Source organism: Odocoileus virginianus, chromosome 33 (assembly GCF_023699985.2).
Source record: "Odocoileus virginianus isolate 20LAN1187 ecotype Illinois chromosome 33, Ovbor_1.2, whole genome shotgun sequence".
NCBI classification, from domain to species: domain Eukaryota; kingdom Metazoa; phylum Chordata; class Mammalia; order Artiodactyla; family Cervidae; genus Odocoileus; species Odocoileus virginianus.
The window spans coordinates 13954984-13969310 of NC_069706.1; the positions used below are offsets into that span (position 1 = coordinate 13954984).

The 14327-nt window shown below is 46.4% G+C and overlaps 1 protein-coding gene across 4 annotated transcripts in view; it reads right to left on the reverse strand.

Moving 5' to 3' along the window:
• The window catches only part of ABCC6 (ATP binding cassette subfamily C member 6), an 81617-nt gene that overhangs the window by 15387 nt on the left and 51903 nt on the right, over positions 1–14327 (reverse strand). For all 4 annotated transcript variants that reach the window (XM_070460908.1, XM_070460910.1, XM_070460907.1 and 1 more), the window contains 4 exons: positions 6202–6512; positions 3935–4134; positions 1906–2032; positions 399–500 (listed from right to left, as the gene is read on the reverse strand). In XM_070460908.1, the coding sequence (XP_070317009.1) occupies positions 399–500; positions 1906–2032; positions 3935–4134; positions 6202–6512 (740 nt within the window). The remainder of the gene's footprint in view (positions 1–398; positions 501–1905; positions 2033–3934; positions 4135–6201; positions 6513–14327) is intronic.

Below are 14327 nucleotides of genomic sequence, written 5' to 3' on the forward strand. Positions count from 1 at the left end.
ATGGAATTCTCCAGGCAAGAATACTGGAGTGGGTTGCCGTTTCCTTCTCCAGGGCATCTTCCCAACCCAGGGATCAAACCCAGGTCTCACGCACACTGCAGGCAGATTCTTTACCATCTGAACCACCAGGGACGCCTCCGACCATCATGTTACTATCATGCTGTTACTCACGGTGCCCTGTCACTCACAGCGCCCTGCTGTGCCCAAGCTAGGAGGCGGAGGAACCAGGATTTGACCTCGTTCCGGACCCTTCCCTCTTAACTACGACGGCCACCGTGGCTGTGAGTCCGGTCTACCGCGGTGGGGGCCCTGAAGCCGGCGGCAGATCCGGGTCCGCCGTCCTCTGCTGTGGAGCCCAGACGGGACCTGCCACCCCCGGCCCGCCTCCCGCCCGTCACCTCCTTGGGCGTCTGGGCGTAGTCCTTCAACCGCTCCACCGACACAATGCTGCTCTCCAGGTCCGTCCAGCTGCGAACGGCCCACTGCAGCGTCTGGGTCACCTGGTACGAGAAGACCCCCCAGGGCAGCTTCAGCAAGACCACCCCGAGGTGAGGCAGGGGCTGGGAGGTGGGATCCGGGGCAGACAAGGCGGCAGAGTTAGACTGTAGCCACAAGGACCCCTCTTTCCCTTTAGTCAAACTGGGGTATGTGGACTAGAAATGAGCCTTCAGACATCAGCGTGCCCAATCCTTCTTGAAGCAGTAGGGAGACAGGACCAGAGAGGGCGCATAGCCCTCCCAAGGACACCCAGCAGGACCCAGGCCCGCGGACTTCCATTCAGAGAGGGCTCCCTCCACTGATTTCCCATCACACTGGGAACCACACCGAGCTCCTTACCAGGGCCCACTCGCCCTGTCTGCTCCAGCCCTGCCCCCAGCCCCCCAACCTCATCTCCCCCTAATCTTTGCCTCAAACGCTCTCTCCAGCCACATTGCCTTTTGTGCTGTTCTTCTAACACCAGTCACACCTCTCCCCATCCCAGGGCCTTTCCTCCTGCTGATTCCACACCAGGACCACTCTCCACTTCCCTTCCCCATCATCCCACTTGAGAGGCGCAGATCTCAGGCCCCCTCCTCAGAGACACCTCTGGACCACGTGATAGAAAAGCACCCTCCCGTCAGTCAGTCTTACTTGCTGCAGCCTTAAGCTTAGTTGCCTCAACTATAAAATGAGGACAATAACAGTACCCCTGATGGGGCTGTGGGCAGGACTGAATGACCTAGTGTTTATAAAGCCCTTAGAACAATATCTCATTCATAGTGAATGCTACTTGCGTATGCAAGTGTACATGTGTGTGTGTATATATATATATATATATATATATATATTTTTTTTTTTTTTTTTTTCCTCTTAGAAGTGAAAAAAGCTAAAGTGTCAGTTGCTCAGTTGTGTCTGACTCTGCAACTCATGGACTGGAGCCTGCCAGGCTTCTCTGTCCATGGGATTCTCCAGGCAAGAATACTGGACTGGGTTGCCATTCCCTTCTCCAGGGGATCTTCCTGACCCAGGGATCAAACCCAGTTCTCCTGCACTGCAGGCGGATTCTTTATTGTCTGAGCCAGCAGGGAAGCCATCCTTTACAGATGTCATAACCTGACACTAGATATTGTTATTAAGAGTTAACAAAACGCTAACAGCACACTGGACATGGACTCTATCTACGTTATCTCAATCAATCTTTGCAACATCTGGAAGGAAGGGGTTACTGCCCATTTTTCGGAGGAGCACGCTGAGGCTCCAAGAGGGAAGAAGAGTCTTGCCCAAGGTCCAGCCTCGGCTCTTGCAGAGCCGTGTTTTCCTCACTGGCTGGTAGGCTGGACTCAGGTTCTTGAAGGTCCCCCTCGCAGGGGTCTGTGTCCATTCTGCCCACAGCCTGGAGCCCAGGTTGAGGGGTGTCGGAAGTACCTGGAGGGCGGCAGAGACAGAGAAGCCCACGAGGCCGGGGCTGAGGTGGGTCTTGCTCAGCACCGCGCACAGGGCGGCCACAAACACCAGCCCGTTCCCCACCAGCTCCAGGTTGGCAGCGAGCCACCTGCGAAGGGACAGGTAAGAGTGGGGTCAGTGGGGGCCTTCTGTGGGACCTGCTTCCCTGGGCACAAGGGCTGTGCCAGCTCGAGTGCCCACAGGGCCCCGGCTACGATCTCCTCCACACCCAAGCTCGGAGGGTTGGGGAGGCCCAGGCTGCCCCGTCTCGCCTGCACCTAGCTCAGGACCCAGCACACAGTAGGTGCTCAGGTAAGCTCTGCTTTCTGTCCCTGGGCTGTGGCGAGCCACATCCCCTGTGTTTCCCCTGCCTGAACCCCACCTCCATCTTCACCTGACCAACATCCTACCCTTACACAAGTCAGCTCAGATATCACCTCCTTGGAGAGCCCTTCAGACCACTCCTTCCTTCTATCACTCTCGAAAACTAAACTAATCTGTCCTTGACTGTTGGCCTCTATCAGCAGATTGTGAACTCCATGAGGGCAGCAACTTCATCTCATTCACAGCTTTGTCCCCATCGAGAACCCAACACAGGATCCGGCACATAGTAGGTGCTCAACAAATACATATCGAGTGGCTGAGGAAATACACACCCCTTTTATTCCATTCCTGCTCTACCATTTATTCATTTATTCATCCATTCAGCAGATGTGTATTAAGTACCTACTGTGTGCCACACATGCAGGAGATGCTGGAGACGAGATAAAAAACCCTGTCTTCAGGAAGCTCTGGGTTTCACTGCACATAACACCTAGTCCTCCTAACACCACGATAAGGAGACCCTTGTCCCCAGTGGACAGATGAGGACACGGGGGCTCAGACGGTCCAAGTCCACACACATCATAAACACAGCGATTTGAAGCCACATCTGCCTGATTGAGGGTCTGCCACTTCCTAGATGGCTGACCTTGGGGGAGTCCCTTCACTTCTTTCCTCCCTGGCTTACCCATCTGTGGGATGAAATAATATCTGGCTTATTACAGTTGAGAGGGTTAGATGAGATACACCCTGCTGTATATGGTGCAGAAATCATTGACCTCTGGACAACGTAGGTGCTTCCTAAATGTTTGCAAGGTTCCTCCTCCTTAGTCTAGGACCCCAGAAAGGGGCCATGGCAGGTCCCCCAGAAGGCAGATGGAGTTGAGACACTACCCACACCTACAGAGCTTCACAGCCAGCTCCAGCTGGCTGGGGACTTGGACAGAAAATAGGAAGGAACTGACATTTACTGAATTCACATCTGCTATGTGCTTGCCCATCTCCACACTCTGGCATTGCACTGCCTGGGTTCAAATCCTGATTCCACCATATATTTGCTGTGTGGCCCTGGGCAAGTTCTGAAATCTCTCTGTGCCTAAGATTCATCCTCTGTAAAATAGTCTCTGCCTGGTCGTGTTGCTAAAAGGATTAAAACAATTGACCCACAAAGGATGCTCAGGACTGTGCTGGGCATGTGGTGAGCACATTACAAGTATTAGCTATGAGTATATTTGTTTAATCTCAACAGCCGCTCCATGAGTGCAAACCCACTTTGAGGAATGAGCCTCAGAGAGGTTATGTGACTTGCCCAAGATCACCCAGCTAGCAAGTTGGAGAGCTGGGATCTGCACCCGTGTCTGTCTGTTCTCAAAGCTAGTGTTCTTCTTCTTGCTCGGTACTGAAAGGAGGCTGAGGATGTTTACGTAGCTCCTTTGTCGTCAAGGCAACAGACAGTTCTTCCCTTTCTCTGACATCTGTACCTCCTGCCCACCTGCTGTCGGGGATCCCCCAGGCCAACCTGCATCTGCTCATAGAGTGAGCCATGTACACCCCTGGGATCTAGGCTCTGTTTACGCTTGACTCACTGGGCAGGCCCCTTGACTTCTCTGGCCACACAGTATGACATGAGGGCTCATTCATTCTCAGGGGACACAGATGGATGAGAGGGTCTTCTCTGACCCCTGCCTACCTGTCAGCCACCAGCCGCGGGAAACTGACTCTCTGGCTTTCATCCACGTGGGCGTCATTCTGAGCCACAAAGGAGCCCTGGACCCGGAAGGCCCTGACCACTGGCCCGCCCTGGAATGTCTCGGCCACGTGAGAACACACACACGAGTATCTGGCTGACTCCAGGCGTCTAAGCTGGCACGAGCTGGCCACGTACAGGCTCTGAAGCGGGATGGCAGAGAAGTCACAAACACACAGAGACAGAGTCTGAGCAGCAGAGGGAATTGTTACCAGCTTGCTGTGTGACCTTGGGTCAGCTGCTTCTCCTCTCTGGGCTCCAATGTCCTTGCAGCATCAGAGTTCCATGGGTCGTTTTAAAAATCACCTGGGAAGCTTCAAAAACTCCCAGTGCCTCACCCCAGAACTATTAAGTCAGAATTTCTGGCATCATCGCCATGGCTTTGGAATTTTTCAAAAGCCTTCAAGTGAGTCTCAAGCACAGCCAGGGTGGAGAAACCACTAATCTGCTGAACATGTCTCATTCCTAGCTCCAAGGCCAACAGCTTCACTTAGGGCCAGTCATTGTGGGAACAAAGCCACAGCAGGCAAGGAAGGCAGCTGGACAAGTCGAATGCGTTCACTTAACTTGAGGATTATATGTCGGATGCTGGGAACACAGTGATGCACAAACAATGTATGTTGTCATCGGCTTTGACATTTGAACCGCTATATAACTGGCAGGTGGGGAGGAACCTGCCTTTGTTGACCACTGGGCTGCGTGCCAGGCTCTTTCCAAATACAGCTGACTCTGGAACAACATGGGTCTGAACTGCATGAGTTCACTTACTTGTGGATTTTTAGTAAATCTCAATAGTCAATACTACAGTAGGACATGAGCCACGGTTGGCTGAATCTGTGGATATGAAGGAACTGTGTATACAGAGGACTGACTGTCACTTAGAAGCACATTTTTCAATAGCAAGGAGGGTTGGTGCCTCTAATCTCCATGTTGTTCAAGGGTGAACTGCAGTATTCAGTCATGGTGAGGTGGGCATTTGGAGGTGGACATTGTTGTGAATATAGAAGCAGTAAGCATCATTCACAGCATATACATAAGAACACCAGACTCACAGGGATTAAGAAGCTGGTCTGAGCCCCTTAGCACACAAGGTCCAGGACCTGGATTCAAATCCATCTCTGCCCAACTCCAAAGCTTCAGACAGAGAAAGCAGTTCTTCCCCCAGCTCAAGAGGGTATAGAAGAGACTTGGGATAGTTGTGGAGGGAAGTGATACCATGAATATTATCTGGCTATCATGTTGCTTTTTTCTACTTCTGATCTTTGTCTGGCTACCAAGGTTTTTTCTCCTTCTGATTTCCTTGAGGGTCTGCGGGGTTAGCTGTCAATAATGAGATCTGATCAAGGAGGTAGTCACATGACACAGCCCTGTTTGGTCACAGTGATGAGTTCAGGATGAATACCCCCATGAAGGGCCAATCTGAATCTTCCCTGGAACTGATGTATGATTGCTGAGCTGGAGAAAGGTTGCTTGTGCTGGGGTTGCTAAGGTGGGAGGCTGTAAGTACAGGGTTGCCACAAGACCATCAGACCTGCCCCCTGGGGAAGGCATGTGTGCAAAATTAGGCCAAGCAGAGCTGAATAAGTGATTCTTAAATATTAGCATGGATTGGAATTACCTGGAAAGTTCATTAAAATCCAGAGTTCCGGGCCCTACCTCCATAGTATCTGAGTCAGGGGGTCTTGGATGGGCCTGGGAAGGTGCATTTCTAACTAGTTCCCAGGTGAAACTGATGCTGCTGTTCTGGTACCACACTTTGAGATCCACTAAGGGGTGATATGGAGTGACAGCACTCTGGGAACAACTGATCCCCTACACCCTGGGAGCGTGTCACTGAAATCGGTTCTTGTGTTTAAGCTAATTTGAGGTGGTCTCTGGTTTTAGCCACTGAAAGTCTAGTCTAATACAACAGTCTTCAAGAGCTTGCAATGCCTTCTTGGTTTCCAGATCACTGGAGAAGAGGAAGCCAATTTCAGCAGCAGCAGGATAAACTGTTAGATATTAAGAACTTTGATGTGAACATTTGAGAGACAGAGATGAGAATACGTGTTAGAAACAGACTGTGGTGTCTCTGTCTCTGAGAATTCTTCTAGGGGTGGCCCCTAGATGTCCGGCTGCATGGAACCTCTTACACTGAGTCCTGTCCAGAGACAGGTGACTGGTGGAGGTGACCTTGGATGACCCCAGGAGCCTCCTTGAGCTCTCCTTACCTGAAACATAGCATAGAGGAGGAGCAGTGGCAGGATGGCCACGACAGCCAATGGGGTGGTCACTGTCACCACCAGCCCAACTTCCAGGAGTCCAAAGGCATACATCAGTAGAGACCGGAGTTTGTCTGGGATGTCCACATCTACTATGTCCGTCTCCTTGGAGAAGCGGTTTAGCAGGTTCCCGATGGGTGTCCGCTCAAAGAAGCCAATAGGAGACCGGGCCACATCCCACAGCAGCCCCTGAAAGAGCAGGCTCGATGCCCGGATCCCACCGAGGAGCACTGTGGCCATGGAGGCAAAGAGCCCGATTGCTGGGGACAGAGACATCAGGGCATCAGAGTTGGAGACCCCCATCACCCCATGGTAGCTATCCTATGGTTTGACCACCCTGATTATCCCTTGATGGAACCACCACGTGGAGGGTTGAATAGTGTCTCCCCTCCAAATTAATGTCTACCAGGAATCTCAGAAAGTGACCTTATTTGGAAATAGAGTCTTTGAAGATATGAGTAAATGAGCTTGAGGTGAAATCATCCTGGATTTAGGGCAGGGTCTAAATCCAATGACTGGTGTCACTGGAAAAGAAGAGAAGATGCTGTGAACATAGAGGCAGTAATGCACCACAAGCCCAGGTATGCCAAGGATGGCCGGCGACCAGCAGATGCCAGGAGAAGGGCATGGGATGGTTTCTCCTTCAGAGCCTCCAAGAGGGACCAATGTTTGCTGACACCTTGACTTTGGACTTCCGGCTTCAGAATGGTGAGAGAATAAAGTTTCTGTTCTAAGCGACCAAGCTCGCGGTGATGAGTTTTATGGCAGCCCTGTTGTTCCTGTTGCCTAGTTGCTTAGTTGTGTCTGACTCTTTTGCGACCTCATAGACTGTGGCCTACCAGGCTCCTCCATCCACGGGATTCTCCAGGCAAGAATACTGGAGTGGGCTGCCCTTTCCTCCTCCAGGGGATCTTCCTGACCCAGGGATTGAACCCGCATCTCCTTCATTGGCAGGTAGATTCTTTACCACTAGTGCCACCTTGGGAAGCCCATGGCAGCCTTAGGAAACCAATATATCTGCTTCCTCCCAGAGCCCATGTGTGTGCTTGCAATGGAGCTAACTTCACTCTCTGTTTCTAGAGTGGGGAGAATTTCACCCCTGGAGAGTCCAAACCTCTGCAGTTCAGGGGTGAACACATGACCCAAGTCAGGGCAATGAGGGTGAGACCTGGGGCTTTTGGGAAGAGATGCTCACTTTTTTTGAGGTGGCTAGACTGGAACTGTGAGATACCATCTTACCACCAAGGAGGGTAGCCTGCCTGCACAGGAAGCTATCATAGAGGAAGAAAATGAAGCTAATCTTCCAGCATTTGTTGGACCCCTGGATCCAGCCATACCTGAAGCTAAGTTACCTATGGATTCCAGACGCATAAGCCAATACGTTCTCTTGCTGCTTAAACTAGGTTGAGACATATAGTTTTATATAGTTAGTACATTATACCTATATAGTTTGTAGCTATATTAATTTCAAATAGAGCAGACTTTAAGGAAAGTTCTCAGGGATAAAGAGGGCAGTATATAATGACAAACGTGTCAATTCTCAAGAAGACAGAACAGTCCTTAATGTGTACTGCCTAACAATAGGGCATCAAAATATGTGAGGCAAAAACAGGTAGAACTGCAAGGAGAAACAGATGCATCCATTATCATAGTTGGAGACCTCAACTCCTCTCTATAAGAAAAGGACAGATGCAGTGGGCAGAAAATCAGTAAGGACAGAGATGAACTCGACAATACCATCAGTCAACTGGATACAATGAACATCAACAGATCACTTCATCCAACAGCAGCAGAACACCAATCCCTCAGTTCATATGAAACATTCACTATGACAGACCACATTCTGGGCCACAGAATACACCTTAGCAAATTTAAAAGAGGAGAAACTTTACAATGTCTGTTCTCAGACGGCATTGGAATTACACAGAAACAAAAAATACTTAGAAAATCCCCCAATGCTTGAAGATTAAACAACACATTTCTAAGCAACACATGGGTCAAAGAAGAAACCTCATGAGAAGTTTTAAAATATTTTAAACTAAATGAAAATAAAAACACGACTTATCAAATTTGGAGGATGTAGTGAAAACAATACTTACATGTGTATCACTGAATGGGGCTTCCCAGGTGGTGAAAGTGCTAAAGAACCCGCCTGTCAATGCAGAAGACATAAGAGATACAGGTTTGATCCCTGGATGAGAAGATCCCTTGGAGGAGGGCATGGCTACCATTCCAGTATTCTGGCCTGGAGAATCCCATGGGCAGAGGAGCCTGGTGGGTTATAGTCCATGGGGTGGCAAAGAGTCAGACTGAAGCCACTTAGAGACTGATAGTACTGAATAAGTATGTATTAGAAAAAAAGGAAGATCTAAAATTCATCATCTGAACTTTCACCTTAGGAAACTAGACAAAGAAGAGAAAACTGAATCCAAAATGAACAGAACAAAGTAAATAATAAAAAAAAAGAAAAAAAGAAAGTAAACAATAAAAAGCACAGTAGAAATCAATGAAATGGAAAACAGGAAATCATAAATAAAATCAATGAAAACAAAGCCAAATTCTTTGAAAAGATAAAAAAAATTTTAAAAAGATAAAAGGATAAACTTATAGCCAGACTAAGAAAAAAGAGAGAGGAGACAAATTACTAATATCTGAACTTTTAAATAAAAGGACATCATTACAGATCCCATGGATATTAAAAGTATAATAAATGAATACTATGAACAACTCTATGCCTATAAATTTGACAACCTTGGAGAAATGGACCAATCCCTTGATAGATACAATCTACCTAGACTTATGCAAGAAGAAATAATCCAAGTAGCCCTATTCAGAAACTATTAGAGAAACTGAATTGATAATTAATAGCTTTCCAAAACAGAAAGTGCCAGGCTCAGGTGAGTTCCTGGTTGAGTTCTGACAAATATTTAGAAGATGGTGGAGGAATAGGACGGGGAGACCACTTTCTCCCCTACAGATTCATCGAAAGAACATTTGAACGCTGAGCAAATTTCACAAAACAACTTCTGATCGCTAGCAGAGGACATCAGGCGCCCAGAAAAGCAGTCCATTGTCTTCGAAGGACGGTAGGACAAAATATAAAAGATAAAAAGGGAGACAAAAGAGCTACAGACAGAGACCCGTCCCGGGAAGGGAGTCTTAATAGAGGAAGTTTCCAATCACCAGGAAACCCTCGCACTGGCGGGACTGGGGGAAGTTTTCGGCAATCCAACTGGGAGGAAAAATTAAACAAGGTCCACAGATTACGTGCCTAAAAGCAACTCCCAGCAGAAAAGTACCCCAGACGCCCGCACCCGCCAACATCAAGCAGGGGTGGAACGGAGAGGAGTGGGAGGCATTGCTTAGGGTAAGGACCGGCCCGAAGACCCTGAGAGCAATCGGAGGGAGCTTTTTTAAACTGTGGGATAGCAAGGGACAAAATTAACCGGCCGGAACACACTGCCGGTGGTTCGCAAAACAAGGGGACTGAGAATCTCCAGAGAAGAGCCGGCCCATCCCCGCTGGAGGTAGGAGGCAGGGGGGAGGGGAAAAGGGCAAACTCAGCCCCTGAGAAGCCACCCCCTCCCACACTGCAAACAGGCCCCCGGTTCCTATCTAAAGACTTCCAGAGACCCGACTGGCGGCGTGCGCTGGGGCCGCGGAGGGAAAAAGCGCGCCGTACCCGGGAGATTGCGCCCAAGCCTCTGGCTCCCTGGGCCGCTCGCCGCAGAGGGAAAAGGCGCGCCGCATCCGCGGAGAGTGCGCCCAAGCCTCTGGCTGCCTGGGCCGCTCGACGCGGAGGGAAAAGGCACGCTGCACCCGGGAGAGTGCACCCAAGCCTCTGGCTGCCTGAACCGCTCAGGCCGGGGAAGGCACAAAACGCAGGCGCAACCGAATCTGCGCTTTTATGGAGTACCCGAAAACTGGAACCGCACTCAATGCAGGGCCCGCTCCATACAGAGCAGCCGGGAGCCTGAGCAGTGTAGACGGGGAAAGCACTGACACCCGTGAGCGGGGTAAACCCAGTGTGGCCGGAACACGGTGAGTGCTATCCACACAGAGTGGTATCTGTCTGCAGCGCCCCGCCCTCCCGTAGAAGGACTGAACCGAACTAGTGAACCTAAATAAGAGATCACCTCCGCCCTCCTGTGTCAGGACGGAAATTAGACACCGAAGAGACGGCAAACAGAAGCCAAATAAACAAAGGGAACCGCTTCAGAAAGGACCGGTGCAACAGATTAAAATCCCTGAAGGTAACACCGACTACACGGGAAGGGGCCTACAGATATCGAGAAGTATAAGCTGGAAAGAGGAGCTATCTGAAACTGAACTGAACCTACACTGACCGCAACAACTCCAGAGAAATTGCTAGACATATATGTATATGTTTTTTTAATTAAAAAAATTTTTTTTCTTTCCTTTTTTAAATTTTTTTTCTCTTTTATTTTCTTTTAAAATTCCCTATTACTCCCCCATTACTCCTCAACTTTCATTTTCATATATTTTTACGATTTTTTTAATTAGGGGAAAAAATTTTTTTTCTTTTTTTTTCTTTTTCTTGTTTTTCTCTCCTATTTCCTTTTAAAGTCCCCTAATACTCCTCTATTATTCCTTAATTTTCATTTTCATTTCACTATAACCTTGCCAAAAAAAAAAAGAGAGAGTAACCCTATTTTTAAACCGAACTTCATATACATTTCTAAATTTTTTTTGTGTTTTTGTTTTTAAATATTGTATTTCAAAGAGTCTAACCTCTACACTAGATTTTTAATCCTTGTTTTTCAGTATGTGATATAAATTTTGGACATTTAAGGATCCAATATTCAGTTCCCATTTCTATTCAGGAGTGTGGTGATTACTCTCCCACTTTTGACTCTCTGTTTTCTACCTCAGAACACCTCTATTTCCTCCTTTCCCCTTCTCTTCCCAATCCAACTCTGTGAATCTTTGTGGGTGTCTGGGCTACAGAGAACACTTTGGGAACAGATAACTACGTAGATCTGTCTCTCTCCTCTTGAGTCCCCTTTTTCTCCTCCTGCTCACCTCTAGCTCCTTCCTCCCTCTCCTATTCTTCATGTAACTCTGTGAACCTCTCCGGTTGTCTCTCATGGTGGAGAATCTTTTCACCATTAACCTAGAAGTTTTATTATCAGTGCTGTATAGTTGGAGAAGTCTTGAGACTATTGGAAGAATAAAACTGAAATCCAGAGGCAGGAGGCTTAAGCCCAAATCCTGAGAAAACCAGAAAACTCCTGACTGCATGGAACATTAAGGAATAAGAGACCGTCCAAAAGCCTCCATACCTACACCAAAACCAACCACCACCCAAGAGCCAATAAGCTCCAGTACAAGACATACCACGCAAATTCTTTAGCAACGCAGGAACATAGACCTGAGTGTCAACATACAGGCTCTCCAAAGTCACACGTAACACATAGACCCATCGCAAAACTCATTACTGGACACTCCACTGCACTCCAGAGAGAAGAAATCCAATTCCACGCACCAGAACGCTGACACAAGTTTCCCTAACCAGGAAACCTTGACAAACCAATCGTCCAACCCCACCCACTGGGTGAAACCTCCATAATAAAAAGGAACCACAGACCACAAGAATACAGAAAGCCCACTCCAGACACAGCAATCTAAACAAAATGAAAAGGCAGAGAAATACCCAACAGGTAAAGGAACATGAAAAAAGCCCACCAAGTCAAACAAAAAAGGAGGAAGTAGGGAATCTACCTGAAAAAGAATTTAGAATAATGATAATAAAAATGATCCAAAATCTTGAAAACAAAATGGAGTTACAAATAAATAGCCTGGAGACAAAGATTGAGAAGATGCAAGAAATGTTTAACAAGGACCTAGAAGAAATTTTAAAAAGTCAATTAAAAATTAATAATGAAATAAATGAGATCAAAAACACTCTGGAGGGAACCATGAGTAGAATAACAGAGACAGAAGATAGGATAAGTGGGTTAGAAGATAAAATGGTGGAAATAAATGAAGCAGAGAAGAAAAAATAAAAAAGAATCAAATGAGGACAACCTCAGGGACCTCTGGGACAATGTGAAATGCCCCAACATTCGAATCATAGGAGTCCCAGAAGAAGAAGACAAAAAGAAAGGCCATGAGAAGTTACTCGAGGAGATAACAGCTGAAAACTTCCCTAAAATGGGGAAGGAAATAGCCACCCAAGTCCAAGAAACCCAGAGAGTCCCAAACAGGATAAACCCAAGGCGAAACACCCCAAGACACATATTAATTAAATTAACAAAGATCAAACACAAAGAACAAATATTAAAAGCAGCAAGGGAGAAACAAGAAATAACACACAAAGGGATTCCCATAAGGATAACAGCTGATCTATCAATAGAAACCCTTCAGGCCAGAAGGGAATGGCAGGACATACTTAAAGTAATGAAAGAGAATAACCTACAACCTAGATTACTCTACCCAGCAAGGATCTCATTCAGATATGAAGGAGAACTCAAAAGTTTTACAGACAAGCAAAAGCTGAGAGAATTCAGCACTACCAAACCAGCTCTTCAACAAATGCTAAAGGATCTTCTCTAAACAGGAAACACAGAAAGGTGGTATAAACGTGAACCCCAAACAACAAAGTAAATGGCAACAGGACCATACCTATCAATAATTACCTTAAATGTAAATGGGTTGAATGCCCCAACCAAAAGACAAAGGCTGGCTGAATGGATACAAAAGCAAGACCCCTATATATGCTGTCTACAAGAGACCCACCTCAAAGCAAGGGACACATACAGACTAAAAGTGAAGGGCTGGAAAAAAATATTCCACGCAAACAGAGACCAAAAGAAAGCAGGAGTCGCAATACTCATATCAGATAAAATAGACTTTCAAATAAAGGCTGTGAAAAGAGACAAAGATGGACACTACATAATGATCAAAGGATCAATCCAAGAAGAAGATATAACAATTATAAATATATATGCACCCAACATAGGAGCACCACAATATGTAAGGCAAATGCTAAGGAGTATGAAAGAGGAAATTAATAGTAACACAATAGTAGTAGGAGACTTTAATACCCCACTCACAACTATGGATAGATCAACTAAACAGAAAATGAAGGAGGAAACACAAACTTTAAAGGACACAATGGACCAGCTAGACCTAATTGACATCTATAGGACGTTTCACCCCAAAACAATCAACTTCACCTTTTTCTCAAGTGCACATGGAACCTTCTCCAGAATAGATCACATCCTGGGCCATAAATCTAGTCTTGGTAAATTCAAAAAGATTGAAATCATTCCAGTCATCTTTTCTGACCACAGTGCAGTAAGGTTGGATCTCAATTACAGGAAAAAAAATTATTAAAAATTCAAACATATGGAGGCTAAACAACACACTTCTGAATAACCAACAAATCATAGAAGAAATCAAAAAGAAATAAAAATATGCATAGAAATGAATGAAAATGAAAACACAACAACCCAAAACCTATGGGACACTGTAAAAGCAGTGCTAAGGGGAAGATTCATAGCATTACAGGCCTACCTCAAGAAACAAGAAAAAAGTCAAATAAATAACCTAACTCTACACCTAAAGCAACTAGAGAAGGAAGAAATGAAGAACCCCAGGGTTAGTAGAAGGAAAGTAATCTTAAAAATTAGGGCAGAAATAAATGCAAAAGAAACTAAAGAGACCATAGCAAAAATCAACAAAGCTAAAAGCTGGTTTTTTGAAAAAATAAACAAAATTGACAAACCATTAGCAAGACTCATTAAGAAACAAAGGGAGAAGAACCAAATTAACAACATTAGAAACGAAAATGGAGAGATCACAACAGACAACACTGAAATACAAAGGATCATAAGAGACTACTACCAGCAGCTCTATGCCAATAAAATGGACAACTTGGAAGAAATGGACAAGTTCTTAGAGAAGTATAACTTTCCAAAACTGAACCAGGAAGAAATAGAAGATCTTAACAAACCCATCACAAGCAAGGAAATCGAAACTGTAATCAGAAATCTTCCAGCAAACAAAAGCCCAGGACCAGATGGCTTCACAGCTGAATTCTACCAAAAATT